Genomic DNA, 22,265 nt, shown 5'->3' on the forward strand with positions numbered 1-22,265 from the left:
CTTATGCTGAATCTATTTGTTCCTAGTCGCATAGTTTTGGCCAAGCACAAAGTTAGATTTAACTATTTATTCTGAACTTTCCCGTAGTACAGCACTGGATTTGTTCGCCTTTATTTCCTCTTAAGCATCTTATACTTTTATAATGGCTGTTATTGCTCGTTAAATAGAGGCGGAGTTGTGCTAATGGCCACTGTTTCTGCCCCGTTTAGTAAAACTGGCTCTTAAAGTCGTTTCCGATCGCAACAGTCGCGCAGAAACAAGCTTGATATACACGATCGGATGAAATCAAACTAAAATCTACAGACTGGCTCAGTGTAGTATAGCCATCACCTTCCACATACTCCATGACCATACACAGATGTCTGCGGGTCTCGAAGGAGCAGAACATGCTGACCACAAAGGGATTCTCTGCAAACGTCAGGATGTCTCTCTCCACAAACACCTGCTGGATCTGGTTCCTCAGAATCAGGTTTTGCCGGTTGATCTTTTTCATTGCAAAACGTTGCCGAGTTTCTTTATGCCTGACCAGATACACAGCCCTACAGGAGAGACGGAAGAACATAGCATTGGGACGCTTGGGTAATGCTCTAGGAGCTTCCTGATCTTGAAGACACTGATCATCATTCAGTCAACATTTCCTCTTTGAAAAAAATCTGAACATAACTAGAAACTTTGTAACAAATGTTTTAGACATTCAGAATTAAACCCTTAAACCCGCCTCCCCCCAAACTGTTTTGTCAGCTTTTTTGGGGTCACCAGCCATCTTCAGAATTTTTTTGTTTATCTTTTAATTTATATTGTCAAATTGTCATGACCAAGCATAGAAATTGAGTAAAAAGTTATTTTTGCTTTCTTTGCACACAAAAAGTATTCTTGCGGTTTCGTAAGATTACGGTTAAAACATTGATGTCACATGAACTATTTTAAAAGACGTCTAAACTACATTTCTGTGTCTTGAACAAGGTAGCAGTTGGCAGCTAGCAACAGAAAAACAAACCGCCTTTGTGAATGCAATAATAAACCATCCTCTAGTCGCAGTCTAGTCTTTAAAGCCTGTTAAAGCTAGATTGATGATTAAAACTAGGCTCATTTAAATCACGTTTTGCCAGCTAAAAATGCCTTTCTATATCGTGATATGATTTGCTTACCCATAAGCTCCATTGCTAATGAGTTTAATAGTCTCAAAATCACTCTCCAGCGGTTTTCTTCGTAGTGGTGTGGGTAAAGATTTATTCTGCTGCAAGCAAAAAGAAAGAGACGTACAGTTAGTGACATCTTACGAAACCTAGCAAGGCTATTTAATGCTTCAGCTCTTTCTGAGGTGCATTTACCTCCGCGGTTTCTTCAGAATCGACCGTGAGCGAGGGGCCGGAGTCATACTGCTCCTCGAGCTGAACAACATCTGTCAAAAGAGATGAAGGACGCAACAAAAACAACGTGAGGCTAAGAGGAACTGACAGGCTTTCAAAACAAAACAGCCACAAAATAAATAACAGATAATTGCACCATCAAGAGGATCTCTGTTGAGTCCAAGCTGGCTGATTATATAGCGGGGAATATCGGTTTTGATGCCCTGGCCGACTTTGGCGTGACCTTCTGCAGCCTCCAGAAGATGGTAAAACTCCTCGGGGTCAAACTCCTAGGGAAGTGAAATCACGAGGCGAGTTTTGGAAATGTCAGACCCTTGGGAATGTTCTCTGCGAATCAGCGTTGGCGTGCAATCTCACCAGACACTCCAGCAGTCGTGCGGGTCGAGAGATGATGATGAGGATCTTCTTCACCAGCTGGGTGATTATTGAGACCTCCTCGCTCTCGGAGCGCTCCAGAGCCTAAGAGAGGCAAACACGATCTGTTAAAGGGACACTGCAGGACTTGCCTTGATCTACTGAAATCTATTAATCCTTAAGAAACAGACAGAAAGAAGAAGAGGGCACATAAAGGATTCAATTAGATTAAGAAAAAAATATTAAACATGCCAAGTTCGAAATGTTTCTTAAATGCAGACAATGAAATTGGATTTAAATACAACTTGTGTAAAATGTTAAATTGGGGTTTACGTTTAGTGTATTTACATTTGTGGACAAAATCTTCTGCAGTTTTAATGGCAGGTGGAAAACCAGGGACAAAGCTTTTATTTCTCTACTGGACTGGAGTGTGAGGTGCTAGATGACACACGTGTGGGAAATTAGACATTGACGAGTTGACTTAAATTATTCATCATTCCACATTACAGCTTTAGAACATATTAAATAACGGCAATTTTAATTCTGAGGAGAGCTGTCCCTTTAAGACAAACGACTAGTTACTGATTCTCACCAATTAGCTGATTATGTAAAATATTCAAACCCTTGGGGGTCAGTCTCTACAGTAAAAACAGTAATATTATGAAATAATTACAATTCAAAAGAACCATCATCTACTTGAATACATTTTCAGTTTTTCAAATTTATTCCTCTGATGCAAAGATGAATTTCCAGCATCGTTACTCCAATCATCATCGCACCCGATTCTTCATAAATCACCCTAATATGCAAATTATCATCATGATTGCTGAAAGTTTTGTGCAAACAGAAAACACTTTAGGATTCTTTGATTTGAAACAGAACTCTAAATTGATCAAGTGTGACGGCAAAGACTTAAAGCAATCTTGCTAAAAAAACAACAACAAAAGTACAAATTTCTCCTTTTAAAAAAGGCCATTTAATTAAAAGAGTCAGAGAGAGTTGGTGGAAAATAATTCAGCGGCATACTGTGCTGATCATCAAACAGACAGAAGATGACTGTATTCGTTCTGAACACTGGACAGTATTTGGCGAAGTGACTGGAATGTTATTTCTTGCTTGTGCAGGGGAATCTGCTGGCTTGTGGGATGCGGGAGTGGGAGGTAATGAGCTACTTGTGCTACAGGATCAAATCCTTTCTAGGCGCTCGTGTGAATTTTAAATCAACTGTGCATACTCACAGAATCTGCATTTGAGATGCATTAGATGGCAAAATATAGACGGAGCAAAACGTCGCGACGTATTCAAATATCCTATCCTTAAACGCAAGCATCTGCGAAACATTTTTAATCTATCTTGAGCTGCTGTCTCCCCGCGTAAAGGAGAGAAGCAGAGTAAACAAAGGATCGCGCTCGGTCAGACCACTCCTACGAAAAACTAAAATTACCGCATTTTTATGCATTTGATGAAGCCGAACAAAGCGAGGGAGACGTGCTATCAAATCAGCATTAAAGAGCCTCGTAGCAAGATAAAGTGTGTGACTCATGTTTCGCAGACAGCCAAATGCCACAGCGAGAGGGGTTTGAGGGAAACATGGATGATTCTAACTCGACACGAACCGTCACATCAAAACAATGAACCGTTTCCTTTTTTAGCACTGCAGCCAGCGAGTCTCTTTCCATCAGAAGCAGATGGCAGCTCAGACTCGACTGTGACTTGTGCCCTTGCAGCACAGAGCTTTATAATGATGCCCAGCTTCAAGCTGTCCTCACTGTTTACTTGGGGGGAAATTTACAATCTATTTATTATCATCAAGGATGGCGTTCCAGTTAATAATTCAGTTCAATATCATAGCAAAAACCACCCATCCGTCCATTAATTGTAATTAATTCTTTTGTTAAGAAGCCTGAAAATAGAATTACGAAATTAAAGTTATAACATTACTACTTTTTTGGTGATTCGGCACCATACTGAAAAATATAATAAATCCAGTAGCTTTCCAATTGCAAAGCTATTAAAACTACTGTGAAGCACACAAAATATTTATATTTTTGAAAGAGCTACATGAGCACAAATTTATTTGTACAGGGCATTTTACACCAGTAGTTCAGTTTTGCTATAAATAAATTAGTTTAACCTTATAATATTTATAAGGAATGCCATCGGAAATAAAAAGTTTAGTCTAAATTGAAGCAATTATGACAGAAATGTGTCGCTTTTTATACTAAAACATACTTTATAAATATAAATTTGTAAAGTAGACCATTTATAATAAGACTATTTGTATTTTTAGGGAGTACCATACAGCCATTCACGTTTAATTTACAGTTTTGTTGTGCAGCAACTTAAATGTTTTGTTGTAAATTAACTGTTATACTGTGATTACATTTAAAAAGATTAGTTTAATTAATGATTTTGATGACAAATTTTTATTCAAATCAAACACAGAAACCTAAAAAAACTAAATTGAAAAACACAGATTTAAAAAAATAAATTTATTGATTTAGTTGCCCTAAATTAAAAAGGTAGGACTTTAATTGTGAAAGGCTTACGCTCATTCTCAAACACGTGGAAACCATTTTCTCCCTCGTTAATGGTCAATAAATATTGCAAAATAACCGCAATATTTATGCAAAAAGTACTGTAATAACAGATGGGCCAAAAATCAAATTACCGAGTAAATCATGTAATCATTTCTGCCGTTATAGCAGCCACTGCTCAAAGTGGCCTTTATAAAAAAAGTCTGCAAATAGTTAAGCATAACGTCAGTGAAAAGAAAGCAGCAAACACTTTGCAATCCCAGAAGAGAGCAGAGAGTGACAGACTAACCGCGCAGAGCGGACTGATGTAACCACAAAACAACACAAAACCACAGGATTTGACCAATCAGTCAATCTCAACAGGTTGATGACTGAACAGTTAGAGCAGTTAAACTGCAGCATGACTGCAGCATCAGGGCCCTGCGCTTGGCACCGCTGACTAAGGGAAGTGGGAAACACTTTAATAGCCTTATCTATGAGCACGACATCCACCGCACAGCAGCGATCTGACAGTCTTGCCTGGGGTTGTCTGAACACTACATACAGGGTGGGCGTAAGCGTTGCTATGGAAACTAACACCCTGTAGTTGCAAAAGATGAGCATGGAGCTCGAACGGGGAGATCTATATTTCTAATCAAACCCTCTGCTGCAGGGTACGCACACATTTATGCACGGAACGACACGCGCCATTACGCACGCAGACGCTCACATGTATGCAAATGCAAGCGGCTCGAGGTTGCTCTTTTTTTTTTGTTGCAGGGTGTAAAAAAAAAAAATCTGAAAAATATTTATAGAGTAAAAACACCCTGGGGGAAGAGGTGGATTTCACACTTAGAGGAAATGGTCACAGCTGCTTTTGAGAAAACGTGATGCTTTGAGGCCCCTTAAAAAGGAAGCAGCAGCAGCACACCAACAACAGCAATGACAGAACCCAGCCTTGCCCTGATATTCCTGCCAAACCACAACCGCATCTCAGACCACCTGTTGGCTTTGGCATAATCAGAAAAAGGACAGCAAAACCAAGCTGACATTGGCTAAAACAACAGAAAATGGTTGTTCGTGCATGCGACAAGGACTCAAGCTAGATTTAAAAAGTTGTGGCGCGCAGGCAATGTTTTGAGTCTGGAGTATGTTTTACTACAGTCTTTCGACTTGTAAATTGTTTCACATTTCACCGTGTTACTTGTCATTTTTTGGGATTATCTGTGACGATTTCTGGGTTAAAGGTTTATCGAAATAAAAGTTACATTTTTGCATGTTAAAAACAAATACGGCTCTCGCGTTATTTCAAGTCAAGCTTACACAATGCCCCAGAAACTTTAAGCCGTCAAATAAATTTGGATCGAGCTCGCTTTTCAGCATATTTGGCATCCGTAGCAAGCATTTAGAGAGGTGCTTTGATGATTCACAGCCAATGCACAAACGAACACCATAATTCAGAATGGTGTAAGAGAAGTTGATCCACTTCATCTCGCAGCACAAAGCAGTGTTCTTGCACACTAAATTCTTTTAAATACATGGCTCCAGTATCACAAGTGAATCATCAAACTGAGCCACTGATATCCTGAAGAATTTCTTTTTTTTTTTTTTATCCAGCCTCACTGCTAGAAGACTCCATTTTGTATTGTTTTATAAACCATTTTCCCAATGGATTAATTAATATGCATTAGACTCAGGGTACAAGGTTTTCGGTGTGTGACAAATTTTAATGATTACGAATAAGAAAAAACATTCCACGAGTTCGCACTTACATATAATTAATCATAGTAACGGTAAAAGTAAGCGTGTTCGGCGTGCTGTCAGGGAGAGGGCTCGGAGGACTACCTTCCTCTTGTCCTTGAATAGCGAGTGATGCTATGAACGAGATCGAGGTAAGAGGCTTGTGTGAATTTATAGTAGGCTTCTCTTGCTCTGGTTGGATAATTGCGCGATTAGGAAACGAGTGCTCCTCCCGAAATCTGTTTATAGCTAAACAATTTCAGAATGCAGCCTTAAAACCCAATAAATACTGCATTCTTTAACAGACTAGGGCTGAATGATAATGATTAAATGAAGAGATAATCCCAATTATTTTGCTCAAACGATAACTAATGATTACTAAATGTCTTTGTTACATTTTCATCAATTCACTTTCACACAAACTCCAATAAAGAGATTTTAGCTCGCCAAATTTATTGAGAATGTATACACTTTATTTGACTTCTTTTGGACTGCCAGTAGGTGACGGTTTTTGTTTTTTCACCATTGTAAAACTAAGAGCAGCAAGGAGAATTCCTGATTGGATTCGTTTGAAAGAAGAAAGTCATATACACCTAGGATGCCTTAAGGGTGTGCAAATTAAAATATTGGGGCGAATTAACTTTAATATTTGTTAGTAAACATTTTAACAAACTACGTCATTGCTTTTAACCATTATTGTTTCAAAGAAAGTCAAAGAAAATTGAAAAATTGTTTTTTTCTTTATGACAACACAAAGTTCAGATTGAAACATCATGCAGTGCAACTCCACAAAACCTCAATTACACACACAAATATATTTTTTCGTCTCTAATGATTAAAAATGTCTTCACAAGACTACAATCTTCAGTGGAACCGACTTGCTTGTTTAAAGCATATGTTGCCCCCGTCTCTGATAATACAAAACTGATATGAAATCCATTTGTTAGCAAATATGACTGTCAACCCTAAATACTCAGGTGAATGTAGGTCTTGTGTCACTTTAATTTTTTTTTGTTTTTATGTACACGGGTCGCCCGTATGCGGGTGCCACATGCGAGAGCTTCTGCACTTGGCCACTTCTCCAACATCAGCAAAGACTCAAACAAATACCCAAACAAATGCCTGGATTCACTGAACTAGAAATTCCCGCCTCACCTCATGCAGCATTTTTTCCAGTTTATCCTGCAGCTCTATGAAGTACAGCGATGTGATCAGGCCCTTCTGGGATTTATCCAGACAGTCCCTAGCCAACTCCACCAACTGGTGCTGGATAAATCCCAAGACGCCATCTCCCAATGGTAGGGTGCTGTCTGGGGAAAACTGCCTAATGACTTCCAGCAAACGCTCCTCCATCTGAGCGGTGGCCTGCACACCAGAGAGAACATTAGGCATCTCAGATTTGTAGAGTAAATACTGGAAATAATCTGTTGGCGATACATACCTTTGGAAAGCGCTCCTTATAGACATGATTCATCATTATAATTTCATTATCAAAGGAGCTGCCAGTTCGTCCAGGGCTAAAACAAAGAAACAATAGATAGAAAATGAATGATACGCTGCACCAAGAAAATCAGGATGCATGACAAAATACTGAACCTGAAAATAAATCAACAATTAAACTGTACTAACATTTAAATTGCACACAAGACGGTATGTATACGTTTTTTGTATTATGATTTGACTCGACTTTGTTATATTTATATTTTATTTAAACAACGGCTGTAACTTTTTCCATGACAATTCAAGCTTACATTAAATAAAGACAACAGGTTAAAGTAAAAAATACAATGAATCTGTAACATAGCACAAATGAACGTTTGACAGCGATCTATCGCATCATATCAAAGAGCCAAAACTCCATTTATTGTTTGCATCTTTCGATATTTGCGGCCTTTTCCACAACAAGGCTTACTGTGATTACTGGATTTCATACGCTACAAATAAAGTTAATTGATGCTCACATATTAACTGGATAGCATAAACTAAGAGATGGCTAGATCAGTATAGATTAAAAACAGGAAATCAATACTGTTAGCTCAGCGCTCCCATTTGCAGAGCCGTCTAAAGTTTATTCATGTCAAGTAAAAAAAAAAAAAAAAAAAAAAAAAAAAAAGGCTGAATCAAAATGTTCTATCAGAGAAATGGCTAATAAAAATCTGTCCGTTTTTAATGATTTTGGCGCATCAAACCAAAAAAGGAAGAAAATATGCAATTGCATCAGTAACGAAAAATTCTATAATGTAGTAGGTTGATGGTTGACAAACATATCCACTGTCCTCTCGTTTTAAAAACCAAGTGAGCAGTGTTTTGTTTGTTGCAAGCACCCGGTTTGAAGTGTGAAGCATTGTGGGTGGACATCTAAACCTCTGAATCCTGCAGAGATGTGGGCTAAAGGTGAGGCGTTGCACTGCAGTCTGTAGACTCGCTCAGAATAGGCATCATAAACAAAAACCCTCATCAGATTTTAGTTTCTACTCCAGACTCCTGCATATTAACTGGGCTGATGCAAATTTCAAACCCCAGTGTTCAATTACACCACAGTGAAAGCCGTCTCTTCTCTGACTCAGCCTCAAGGGAGGTTCTTTTGCAAAACAAAAACGCTCCTTTTGTTTCGTTTTGACGGGGAAAGCCTGGATATTCCTATTAGTCAGGAGTCCACTCATCTGACAACACGTCTGGCAAGAAACAGCACTGAAAGAGATTGTTCACCCAAAAAAATGAAAAAAATCTGCCATGATTTACTCATCCTCACATCATTCCAACCCATATGACTTTCCTTCTGCTTGTTCTTTGAGATAGTTACAATGAATAGGGGATTTAGGATTTCATGCATCAAAAAAAGGGTACAAAACCCATCAAGGTAAATGAAAAAGTACTCTTTAAAAAACTAAGAACTCTGTCATCAGTCACTCTACCCTCAAGCTGAAGAATCTGCAGAAAGAAGCTCATGCAGGTTTGAAACAACTTAAAGGGGAGTAAATGAGAGAAATCTCATTTTGGGAAGAGCCATCACTTACATATTACAAGTTTTCAGAAGTCACACAATAGCTTTGCATTAGGGAAAAATCATCATTCAAACGGAGTCAAACGTTGAACCTAATCAGTGCAACTTGTAACTGGGAAAAAAAAAAGAAGGCTCCACGTTACAATTTTTAAATGATCTTCTTAAACTTGGAATGCTTTTCTCCAAAAGTTCATTATGTATTGGAAATGCATGAAAAAGAAAACCGAAAAGTATTTACATTATGCAAAAAGCCATATGGGTACGGAGCAGGGCAAATAAGAGAGAACCTCTGGGTGAAATTTTTCTTTAATATGTTTTTCATTTTTTGCTATTTCACTAATATTATTAATATTAGACAATGATGGAGTCAGGAAATGATGCAAGTCGGACTATGCCCATAAACAGGTCACTGCACTGATACAGTCAATGCAGACATAATAAAACTCTGAATCAGGTCAAGAAATGATTAAACCCTAATAGCCATATTAATGAAATGCAAACAAAGACATCCCATGTCACAATTAATGGGTGCATGCGTGTTTTTGTTTACCTAAGACTACGTGACCGGGGTCGCATAAACGGGGAGGGCCGCCCATCTTCATCGGTCATGCTCTCCGAACTTCGGAAGTGTTTGAACAGGAAATGAAGCTCGTCCTGTGTGGGTTGGTATGGAAGCTGGTGCAGTCGTTCTTGAGATGAGGATGATGACTGCAAAGCAACCAATAAACATAAATCTATCAAAAATACATGGCCACAATCTCATTTTAAAAACAACAAATAAATAAATAAATAAATAAATATATATATATATGAATGTTTCAAAGGACTGATTCACACAGGAATATTTACACCTCCTTTGCTTTTACTATTTAAAAGGAATTAACAGAGTTCTGTCATTTTTCCTCGCCATTTCATACCAAATGCTCTTTTTTTTTTTTTTCAAGCTAACAGAGAGACATACTGAGACAGTTGAGCTGGGAGGGTTGGTCCCGTAACCCGAGGATGGAAGTGAAGCCAGAGACCACCGTCTCCCTTCCGCTCTGCAGAGAGAGAAAAAGAGCATTTCAGGAGACAGAATGATGTTCCATCTCTTAACTTCATCTCAGCCCACAGCAAATTAAATAATATGACTTACTATTTTCCTATAATATACAATTTAGTGCTGTCAAATGATTAAATCGCATCCAAAAGAGTTTTTGTTTACTGTATATTACTTATTAAAACACACACACACAGACACGTAAATATAAAAAAAATGTAATTTTTTTTTTAATGCATGTGTACATAAAAACAATACACACGTTAAACAAAAATTGTTTATTTTAGATGCGATTGTTTGACAGCACTAATATAAAATGACATATTATACACACGCACACACATATAGTTTCCCCCCACCGCTAAAATAATCCCATACTAACATCAATCAATACACATATGGACCACCACTAAAACACAGTCACCTATTAACAGTTCTTACATACTTTCAACTAAAAAGAAAGCTAAATTTCCATTCAACGGTTGGCAGAAATGGTATACATCGAAAACAATTCTTATTTATTTCAATATCAGCTTTATTAAATATTTATGGCCAAGAAAAAAAAAAAAAAAAAAAAAAAAAAAAAAAAATATAGAAATGCTGACAAAGCGTCAAGGCAAGAAAGGAAGAAAAAAAAAACCTGATTAAAAATAAATTAAAAAAAAAAAAAAAAATGTAAAGAGTACACAGAGTCCCTGAAACACATAAGGTTATTAAGGTTCAGCCACGTCATGGTGTGAAAAAGAGATTGGCTACCTGTCAGCTCGAGCCAGGTGGCTGAGAAGAAATAAAGAGGGATGAGGAGAGAGAAAATAGGCGACACGCTTAGTGAGCTCTATATAGAAAGATTCATAAGAATAAATGAGTCAGCTGTACATAATGTGAACCTGACACTTGGTTAACAATCTGGTAAATGCTGAGGAACATCCAGAATGCTGGTCTGTCATCTATCTAATGAACATGAAAAACATGATAAAGAGCGTTTGTCTACCTGCGGGCGAAAGGGAAGTTGAGAGAGCAAATCGCAGCGGACACATTTCGTGGGCTGTCCAGAGGGCTGCTGGCAGCTGGAAGGGGAACAAGAGGAAATTTCAACAGAGCACACAGCGTTACGTAAGCTGGAGGATTTAACAGACGTCAGACGACCTCAGATGTTTCACAAATCACACTTTTGGACATTTAGCTCCTTTTAGAACAATAACGTCTCTCCGATTCACTTTAAAACCGACGCGTGTCATTTTTAAAATGTTTAGAAATACCTGCTCCGAGCTTTATAAGCAGAGGCCGCTATAAGTAAGCCATTGGTAGGATAACTTCCCCCCCCAAAAGAAAAAAGTTTAAACACAGCAGTGCAACCAACTTTGTTTGAGGAGCCTGATACGGCCACACCGGCTCCACCAGGTCACAATTTACGACACGCACATGTAAAACGCGTGGCTGAACTGTGCCTTTGTATGCGTTATTTAGTCCGACTTGTGAATGACTGATCCGTCTCTCGGATAAACCGCGCTAATTTGCAAGCGGCCGAATCGCAAGCAAACGGTTCAGCCGAATCACGAGCAAGTGATTCAGAAGATTCATAAACAACCGATTCAGCTGGCTTGATGATAAAATTGATTGGCGAACGAATCACTCAGCCGATCTGTGATCAAACCACACAGTTCGGTCGTTCCGTTACCGATTCATTTGTCAAGTTCACGTCACCAATCAAACGGTCCAATCGCTGCAGAGGAGGATTACCGGCGTAAAAATGGTTTAAAGAGTCATGAAACCCGACAACACTTTTTTTGGAGGCGATAACATATGTTGCACATTGCTTAAAGGACCGACAGCGGTCACGAAATGTGTTACAAAATGGAAAGCGGTCATATTTGTGATCATTTCACTCATGTTTGAGGCACGTGACATAAACCCAACATGTGTGTGTTTACAATAGGCGTGTCTTCGACTTGAACCGGCTTGGCAGCGACTGATCGGACATGAAAGTACAGCGAGAGCGATCATAAAGAGCGCCAGCTGTCAAACGCTCTCGTGATACTTTGTCGTCTTAGATCGGCCGCTTCAAGTTGAACACACCTATTGCAAATCAGCAGTATTTATTCACTTACTGCATCTCCCCTTTTATGCAATTTACCTTTTCTTCACTCTACCCCCACCCCTAGCGAACGAAGCCCCATTTAAGAAAGTTTCATTGTGAAAAATCACCTCTGAAAAAAAGGCGGGTTTCAGGACCCTTTAAGCATCCTTTTCGCCAAATAACGCGTTAATCTGAAAACGCATCGGCTTGAATTGCGATTGCTTTCGGTTACTGACAAACCGCTCTGTGAAGACTTTTCGCCTGCAGCGTTCTGCGGGAAACAAAACAAAAACGACAGCATGCGGGTTCAGGGTTTTCCGATGCAAGCAAGCCCTTGAAGAAGCGTGGTAAGAGGGTGAGGAGTGGACAGGCTTATGTTACGCCAGCTACATCAAGCTCTCAGCGGTCACAGGCCAGCTCAATGTCGGCCGTCCTGGAGCGAGTGTCATGTGACGGCAAGCATTACCTGTGTGGGCGGACAGAGGCGAAAGAGGGCGGGTGGGCGAAGGCGTTCCAACGCCAAGGCTCTTTCTATTACTGCTGCGACAGCTGCAACACACAAACAAGAGAAGAGAGGGATTATTAAAAACCTTTCAACATAATCCAGCCTGGCCTTTACAGTCGAAAGTGACAAAGGGTTTAATGATCAGCACGCTCTCAATAACATTGTTTTTGAGTTTAGTGATAATTCTGCAACATCTCTGGCAATCCTTCAACACAGCTGTCACTTGCATTGAGCCTCAAGCTGTTTATCACTTGCTCACCGAACACCTCTTTCGGAGTCATGCACCTTCAATCTCTCGCTGGTGTGCAGCTACAGATGTCTATCAGTGCATGCGGACATCGAAACAAGGCTTTGAACAACGCCACGCAGCCATCGCGCTATTGCAGCGCGCCCTCCTTCGCCAGGCACGCGATTGCGACGCTTGAAATGCAGCCTAGGTAAACGGCACGCCGCGTTTCGAGACTTGGTTGCACGCGTCGACCGACAAACGCGCACGTGACGCGTCAAAAGTTGACGCGTTAGAAAGTTTCGATCGCGCACGTCTCGACTTATATCGCACGTTACCTTTTGGATCGCTTGAGCATCGCGCCGGTGACAAAATGAGCTTTGCTACTGCCAGGCAGCGCGCTCCAGGAACTCGGATCAGACATAATCGCAGAGGATTGCAGCGCCAACACCGAGCTACAGAACCAGGACTACAGTCTTGAGATTCACGAGTCCGCCTCTCGACTGGAGAAGGGCGCGCGTGGCTCGCCGCGGTTCATCTCCGTCCTTTGTGCGACACGCCGCCGCCGTTCGCCCGGACTCGCCGTGCAACTTGGTAAAAGTTTAGACGCTCACATTCTGGCTCGACCGTCCTCCGGCGTCGCTGGAACGAAGTTTACCTGTTCACTTTGCAAAAACGCGACTTGCGGCGGTTAGCAAGAGCGAGCGCATGTTCGCAGGCAGGTAAGATGCTGCTGTGTTGTGGTTGTTTCGCTCGCGTTGATTGATCGCCGGGTGATAAGCTTGGGATGTACCACCTCGCTCCGAAGAGGGGGAGCGGAGTCCGAGCAGCGCGTTAGCTCGGGGTCTGAATAAACGATGTCCGTTCCGACGGACTAGCACGTTCGTCTTTGTTGTATGAATAGTAACTTAAATATGTGTTTTTGTATTTTAAGCGAACGAGACGGGAGGCACAATAAATTTCGAGATGGTATGACCCAACGTAATCGTTTCTACGGTGACGCCAAATCTTCACGCGAGAGCTAGTCACAATAAAAAGTAATATACTGAGCGAAATAAATTACATAAAATCTGGATTATTTAAACTGATTCCAAAAATGTAGTACTCGTAATTAGATTTTATTTTACATTTTAAAATACGTGTAATTAGACTGCAGTTACTTTTTAATTGATTGCACATTCACACAATAACAAACTATTAATAATTTCCCTAATTCTTTTTGCCTTTTAAAATTTCCTTGGTAAAAGGCAACATGATGTGCATGTATTCTTTACGTTTAGATGTTATTTTTACTAAAAATTATTTATTTCAATTTTACATTTTTATGACTTAATTATTTGTTGTTGTTTTTTCCTTTTTTACTAAACAGACAAATAAGCTTCACTTCCTTCGTGAATCCCAGGTCATGAGCCCTGACCTAATGTAATGCTTAATTCACTTTATGTTGTTAATAAGAATGAATGGAGTAGGCTATATTTTATTTGCATTTTAATATTAATATGGTACAATATTATTCTATTTAAACCAATGACATAAATGAGTTATGTTAAAAGTATTCAAAAATAGTCTAATTATAAAATGTGTAATGTAACAGGTTATTACTAATTAAAATGTAATTAGACTACAATTTGCAAATTATCTTCTCAGCCCTTATATATGTATATATGTATATGTAGGTGTGTGTGTGTATATGTGTGTGTGTGTGTGTATATATATATATATATATATATATATATATATATTCATGTTAAGTAAATATTATGGAAGGTATAGTGAATCTCAAAGATGGTATGTGAGAGTATATATAATATATGATACGACTGTGTATAAAAATACGTTTTAGTTTATTACTATTATTACTTTTTATTTTGTATATGCATCCGCTAAATATAAAAAAAAATAATAATAATAATAAAAAATTATTGCATATTTAGTGACCTAATTGTGGCATTACATTTTCACAAGAAAGTTAGTTAAATATAAAGTATTATTAATGACTTTAAAAAATTTATTTTATTTTTATTATAGATTTTTATAGCAATTAATTTTAATTTAATTTATGTTATTTATTTTTTATACATTGTTAAAATATGAACAATATTCTAAATAGTTAGGGAAAAAAATCATACATTTCTTGTAAAAATAAAAAAATAAAGTACACACAGGCAGTATGGACTTCAGGCTTGTTTCATACATATTATATAAAACGCTAAAATATTTTTATTAAACATGCAATCGAATTATAAAATTAATACTCTCATATTACATAATATGTCTTGTTGCAGGGGATTTTAAAAAGGTCAAGTGCATCCCATGTGCTCAGGTGCTTTTATCCATATGAATCATACGTGTGTGAGATGAACTGAAGGTCCCATTAAATGAGAAAACAATCGATGAGATTTTAGCCTGTCATGCTGACTAACGGGAGACACTTCTGTCTCCCTGCAGGACCGGAGCAGGTTTATGTAATGTTCTGGCGTGTGAATCGGCTGTCTTACCTCCAGGGATGAAGGGATTGTAAAGGACTGCAGGGGCTGCCTGGACTGCATGGACTCAGGATGATGGGGCTCTGGCTGGGTGACAAACTGAAAAGCAAGACACGTTTACATGCATTAGCGCTCTGACTAAGTGCATGTGGACTGTATTTTTGTTGGTGTTTCTTCATGCTCTCGGCTTTAAGGATTCATTAAGCGGCATGGGGCTGCAACACATGAAACACGACACGAATGAGGGATTTTAAAAAGGCCATCTTAAAGCTGCTGTAAGCGATTCTTTTAAAGAAACAGCTCACCCGAAAAATGTAAATTCTGTCATCAGTTACTCATCCTCAAGCAGTCTCAAAGCTGTATGAATTTTTTTGCTCTTCTGGAGATACGAAGGAAAATATTTTGAAAAAAGTGTGTTTCGGTCACCATTGACTTCCATAATAGAGAAAAAAAATACTATGGGAGTCAATGGTGACCCAAAACAGCCTGGTTGCAATCTTTCTTCAAAACATCTTCCTTTGTGTTCAGATGAACAAAGACAATCCTACAGGTCTGGGAATACTTGATGGTGAGTAAATGATGACCGTAATTTACATTTTTGGGTGAACTATTCCTTAAAAAGCCGGGGAGTGACGGATATACTCTATTGTTAAAAATTTGGGAAAAAGTTTAAATATATATTTTTAAAAAGTCTTACCAAGGCTGCATTTATTCAGTTAAAAATATAGTAAAATAATATAATTACAATTTAAAATAACTTAATTGTCAACATTATTACTGCAGTCTTCTGATCCTTTAGAAATCATTCTAATTTTTGCTGCTCAAAGAACACTTCTTATTAACATCAATAACGAAAACAGCTTAATATTTAATGGAATATGTGAACACTGCTTCCAGGATTTTTTTTTAAAAAACAAAAAAAGTTTACAAGAACGCCATTTGCTTGATATATATCCCACACGAATCTCCACCGTAAGGCTTGTAAAGGTTTTGTAAAATCTGAGCGTGGACGCACTTTTGGCCTGTGCACGGCAAAGGTGGCCAACATCGCTTACAGCTTCTCCAAATGACGTTATTTCGACTACACGCAGCCACCCTGACGGAAAATGTCGCGGGAGATGAGATGGAATGCATCGTGTGTGTGACGAAAAAACGAATGCATGCGACATGATTCACACGATACGCACAGCATACGCACTTCTATCAACACAAAGCCATGCAATCTCTAATTTCGGCCCTTTTAGTCAACACTTTTCCCGCAGGAAGCAGGTGTTCGGTGAATTACTTTAATGTGTGACCTTCGAAGTCCTTTACTGTTTACTGCCACCATAACTTTCGGTTCCACAAAACGCATTAGAGGCATCGAGACGAGGCCTTTTCTCGTGTTCCTTCATCAGCCGAGTGGCCTAAAACGCGTCCAGGGCTAACCCGGCAGGTGTTTACACGTCAAACCCGAAAGCAGAATTAATGGAGCACGTCAAAATAGACGCCAGGCATGTTGTTGGCAGAAGCCGGTTTCGACAGGTATCGATTATCGTGACCTTGACGAGGGTAATGCTCATCGAGGTCGAACTTCGGTTTGCGTAACAAATCCGTATCACGGTGACCTAAAAGAGTTAAATACGCGTGACTGTACAACTAGGGCTGCCACCGTCTGGCAGTGCGTATATTCTCACTGCAACGGATAGCAACAAGCGCTTTAGAAGTGTGAAGATGTTGTCATGGTGAAGAGAGAGAACTGGAGACGACCCAACTGTGAACGCCGCCCCCCCTGCGCTCCACGATCTGATGTTACGCCGCCTTCAACCATTCTCTGCGCACTTGCTTTCGGGAAACGCGCGGCGTTCGTTAAAGCGCCTCGCGTCTTCCTATAGATGCCGACCCAAAGCTTCAAAAGAAACCCTTATAAACCAGCGGCCATCCTCAGTCGTACTTGGGAGAAGCGAGGCGTCCGGATGCGGGCTCCTACACGCCCGGGATTGAAAATATAGTGGGCCGCGGGGGTCGGCTGTATTCACTCGGAGTGGGAGGACAGGGTTGGAAAGCCGCAGCGATCACGTTGAAGTCTGGCAGAAGCAAGTGTCGGAAAAGCAGGAACACATCGACTCGTGCTCTCGCTTAAAAGCTCGGCTCGTAGCGGGACCCTGAAAGCGCGACTGAGAGCGTTCGCTCAATAGAAAGCACATCTGCAAACCACGAAGTATTGAACTGAAATGCGATGCAACATGGTTCCATTAAAAGGCCATGTCGCGGTGAGAGATTGTAGCGATTCTGACTAGTAAGGAAAGGCAAACGATGCACATTTGAAAACTCTTGTTTTTAAGAAACACGGTAAGGGCAAGTGGGCCTGTCCATAAACGGACGGTATTTGCAACCACTAATAGGGCCACACACGTGAAACTTAAACAATGCGATAAACATCACGCAACAAGGCACAACATCACCCTGAAATGCATAAAAAAAAGCTGAATTAAATGCATCACGACTTTTACTGTCCCCCTCACATTTTGTGTCGCAAAACATATTTACTGTATTTTTTTACGGCACAGTTGCGCGCCACGCGCTCTTAAATATATTCAAATGTTCGTTTTGTAAAGTGTAGCATCCTTATGAAGATTTCACACACATCAAGCACGCATAGCAGAAACGGGAGCTGTATGGTATATGCTGTTATTCACGCATGACATAACGAAGTGATTCATTTGGGGGTTTTGGGGTTTAAGAACCTGACCGGATGTTTGCTTAAAGCGCTCGAAACGAAAGGGAACGCTCGGTCTCGTCACTAAACGCTGAACAGATTTAACACTGAGGTAGTTTTACAGGCACACGTTTATAGCTCGTCGTTGAACCCCGGCGCGTCCCGTGAAGGCTGTAAGGCTTTCTTCCGTGCAAGCAAACACCGCGCGCGCGAGCCGCACTCCGTTCCTTACCGTTCGCATCAACGCCGACCATTGAACACACGCAAAGAAACAAAAAAAACGAGCAAACGATGGCATTCTTTCGTACAGATCCGCCGCCGCCTGCTCGCCTCTCGCAACTTACCGGTTCCGAGGGGTTTCCCCCGTCGCGAGTAAATAATTCATTTGAACAACGAGAAGGGGGAAGAAAAAAACAAAAACAAAACATTTGAGCTTACTCCAAAGTGAGGGAGGGGATTTTCAGCTTGTCTCTCCTCTTCATCTCCGTGAAGCCCGCGGAGCGCGACCGGGTGAGAACGAGCGGCTTGTTTCAGGTCTCTCCGTGCAACATCTGCGCGAGGTGTTCCGCCGTGCAGGTGCGCGCGCTTCCTGAAAACCGACGGGGCCGTCGAAGAGCACTTTCGGTTAAAGCGATGTCATGTTTCTGAGCGAAAGCGACTCCGGCGGGCAGAGCGAGCGAGGGATGATTGAGATTGAGCGCTGCGGTCGCGTCTCCCATGTGATTGCTCGGGGGAGGTGTGCTTGAGCGCGCAGGTGGAAAAAACAACAACAAACAAACAAGAAAAAACTACAGCAAACAAAACGAGAGGCGTTCGGAAACTGTCGTGTCGATATATGGGAGACTTTTAACTTTGATGAAGAGGAATGTAATTAGTTTGCGTTGCATCTGGGCAGTTGTGTGGCAAGCCGATTTAACACGCGTTCGTTAAAGCCCGCGTTTTCTCTCGTTTTATAGTCAGGCTTGTTATACTCCGCGTGGGTTTTAACCTTAAAGGAATAGTTCACCCCCAAAATTATTAATACTGTCACCATTTACACGCCCTCGGGTGGATCCAAACCTTTTTGCATTTCTCTGTTTTGCTGAACGCACATGAAGATATTTAGAAAAAGGTTCGCAAGCAGGCCGTTTTGGTCATTGTCGACTTCCATAATGGGAAAAAAAATACTATAGGAGTCAATAGTGACAGTTTTTTTTTTTTAAACATCTTCCTTTGTGTTCACTTAAACATAGACATTCAAAAAGGTTTGGATCTGCTTGATGCTGAGTAAATGATTTATATTATATTATTATATTATAGAATGAACTATTCTTTTAAAGGCGCAGTGCGTAAGATTTACAGCTAGCGGTTAAAATGCATTTCAGAGTAGAATTACTGGCTATTTTTCATAGAAACATATATATATATATATATATATATATATATATATATATATATATATATATATATATATTATATTATAATATATATATATTTATATATATATATATATATATATATATATATATATATATATATATATATATATATATAATTTATATATTTTTTTATTTATTGTTTGGCTTCAGAAGAACACACAGCACCTTTAAAATATCACAAATGCCTGTTCTGTGGTTGCGTAAATTTGAAAAAGGGCCGATTGCATCACACCTGCTGTGATTGCGGCAATGAGTAAAATGTTAAAAAATAAAAATAAAAAGTAATGACGTTTATAAGTGCTAGTCACGTGAGAGATCAACTCTGGTTAATTTAGGGCATACATGTAAAAATGGCTTGCCGTAATGCACTTCAGCAACGTGCATAACTCGGTCACAGGTGGAAAAACAAACTCCAGAAACCCTCAAAAGAGTCCACTGGAAACCGTCCCTACGCTACCAGGGGGTTGTTCTTTTAATAATTATAAGAATTTAGCCTCGGTGCTTGGGCATGTCATTAATGATTACAGTTTTCACGGTCGGGGCAGCTCTTGACCAATCGGCTGATTGCATTTCCTGGCTGCAAAAAAAGCAGGCGTGCACACGTGCAATTTGCACACAGCAAAAAAAAAAAAAAACGCCTTACTTCCTGATCGCGAATGCTGACATCGATGAGCTAATTCAACGCCTTAAGAGGGCACACGTAGTTGAAATATGCCATAAAAGTAGAAGCAAGAGTAACTTGGCGTCGATGTTTCCATCAGCGAGAATTATGGTAAACATTTGAGGGCTTTCCTTTCTCTTCTCTTTGTGTTGAGGACTGCAAAATAAGAGAGAGCTGAGGTCTCTCAGTTACCATGGTGATGAGGACCTACCTTCTCCTCTCCATCTCTTTTTTGCTGATTATATATCGCTGATAAACAGAAGTGAACTCACAGAATGACTAACTGTGCCACAGCCGCTTCTGCTTTTTGGATCAAAAGCAAAATATATTACAACACGATACGTAGCACGAGCGCAGATTTTTTATGCATGCATCACCGCTCGCTTGCTTTTTTGCTCGTCACGTGCGAGAAAACCACGCTGTGAGTTACTAGTAACTAATAGTAACTTTTAGCCGGTTAACCTGCGAGGTATTAACGCATTTCTGTACATTTTTTGGGGGGGCTTTATAAAGGCAGATACAAATTGATACGCATTTTGACCACGAGATGGCGACAAAACGCGCTACATGGCTCATCGGTGGGCATTTGATTCATTTCATGCATAAAAGCAACCCTGGGTTATTTATTCAAGCTTTTCGTTTTCAGCAATGTTGCCCAAAACAGGAAGTTTAGCTAAAAATGAGTTTTGTGGAAAGATTTAAGAATAACTGCTGCATTTAGCATTCTGGCTTAAATTGCTTTCTGCTATAAACGCTGCAGACAAAACATAAAACGGATTCATTCATAAATGTAATATATATATATATATATATATATATATATATATATATATATATATATATATATATATATATATAAATGAATGAAAATGAATTACAGATGAATTACAGTTCAGATTGTATTGGATTCACAGTCATATATATATATATATATATATATATATATATATATATATATATATATATATATATATATATAATTATAAAAATATATAAATGAATGACTGTGAATCCAATACAATCTGAACTATAATTCATTTAGTTACAAAGAACAAGACGTTCTCACAGGAGTCAGCGTCACAGGAAACAAATGTCACCGTTTCCAGAAAACTTTCCATTGACCTTTATTTATATTTTTTACATACGTGCTGTCATCAAGAAAAGCGCGCTTTCTGATCTACTTTCATCCTGATTTTGCACGAGACCCGAAGAAGCTTCAGCGAACTTGGAAAGCTTTCCTCTCAGATGAAGGTATACCTTCACTGCTTAGCTACACAGTTACTATTAATAACTTCAGGAAGCAGTTAATATCACAGTAAGAGTAGCCACGCTGTGCGGTTAACTTGAAGCCTTTCTATCCACCTCACCCACAAACACATGTATTGGAAGCGAAACCAAATTACCCTGATCATTTGACAGAAACCTTTATGGGTTTACCGACAAGGTAAAATACGCAGGAGGTACAGTGGTCTGAGATAACACAGACAGACTGAGCTGAGATCAGTGAAATGGATTAAAAATGGATTAATATTATTGTTTTTAGTTAAAGTTCATTTTCTGTATTGTCATGTTAAATGGAATTAAAATGAGAAATGCTGCTTTGGCAACTGTGCTATACACACACATACACACACACACACACACACACACACACACACACACACACACACACACACACACACACACACACACACACACATACATACACACACACACACACACACACACACACACACACACACACACACACACACACACACACACACACACACACACACACACACACACACACATACACACACACACACACACACACACACACACACACACACACACACACACACACACACACACACACACACACACACACACAGATGTTTTAGTGAATGGGTGTAATGTTTTTTATACTGTACAGACTGTATGTGCTAACATTTAACACCTACCCATGACAGAAGATTTCTACTTTCCCCCAAAAAACACACTCTGTATGTTATAAGTGTTTTAATTCTTCTCCTTCACCTTTTAATATCTATGTCACACCTGTGTCTTTATACAAATTCTGTTCTATTTTGTCACAAAAACACATCCACACACATAATATTTGTTTTTCATGTTATGTTATTTACTTATTAATAACTGTGTCTAAGATTTCAACGAACAGACAACACACA

The 22,265-nt window shown here is 39.5% G+C and overlaps 1 protein-coding gene across 6 annotated transcripts in view; it reads right to left on the minus strand.

Annotated features, from left to right (window-relative positions):
* Positions 1 to 19,149, minus strand: part of mast3b (microtubule associated serine/threonine kinase 3b) — a 29,270-nt gene extending 10,121 nt beyond the window's left edge. Inside the window, exons 1-14 of one of the 6 annotated variants that reach the window (XM_043252319.1) lie at positions 18,454 to 19,149; positions 15,330 to 15,416; positions 12,567 to 12,649; positions 11,015 to 11,090; positions 10,780 to 10,800; positions 9,946 to 10,024; positions 9,535 to 9,692; positions 7,422 to 7,497; positions 7,136 to 7,345; positions 1,728 to 1,829; positions 1,507 to 1,639; positions 1,332 to 1,402; positions 1,149 to 1,237; positions 331 to 539 (exon numbers count right to left, since the gene is read on the minus strand). In XM_043252319.1, coding sequence (XP_043108254.1) covers positions 331 to 539; positions 1,149 to 1,237; positions 1,332 to 1,402; positions 1,507 to 1,639; positions 1,728 to 1,829; positions 7,136 to 7,345; positions 7,422 to 7,497; positions 9,535 to 9,692; positions 9,946 to 10,024; positions 10,780 to 10,800; positions 11,015 to 11,090; positions 12,567 to 12,649; positions 15,330 to 15,416; positions 18,454 to 18,497 — 1,438 coding nt within the window. In that variant the 5' untranslated portion in view covers positions 18,498 to 19,149. Of the gene's footprint in view, positions 1 to 330; positions 540 to 1,148; positions 1,238 to 1,331; positions 1,403 to 1,506; positions 1,640 to 1,727; positions 1,830 to 7,135; positions 7,346 to 7,421; positions 7,498 to 9,534; positions 9,693 to 9,945; positions 10,025 to 10,779; positions 10,801 to 11,014; positions 11,091 to 12,566; positions 12,650 to 13,169; positions 13,546 to 15,329; positions 15,417 to 18,453 lie in introns of those variants that run through there. The other 5 variants (XM_043252323.1, XM_043252320.1, XM_043252321.1 and 2 more) reach the window with 5 other exon arrangements.
* Between the last annotated feature and the right edge of the window lie 3,116 nt (positions 19,150 to 22,265).

Source organism: Puntigrus tetrazona, chromosome 11 (genome assembly GCF_018831695.1).
Source record: "Puntigrus tetrazona isolate hp1 chromosome 11, ASM1883169v1, whole genome shotgun sequence".
Classification (NCBI taxonomy): domain Eukaryota; kingdom Metazoa; phylum Chordata; class Actinopteri; order Cypriniformes; family Cyprinidae; genus Puntigrus; species Puntigrus tetrazona.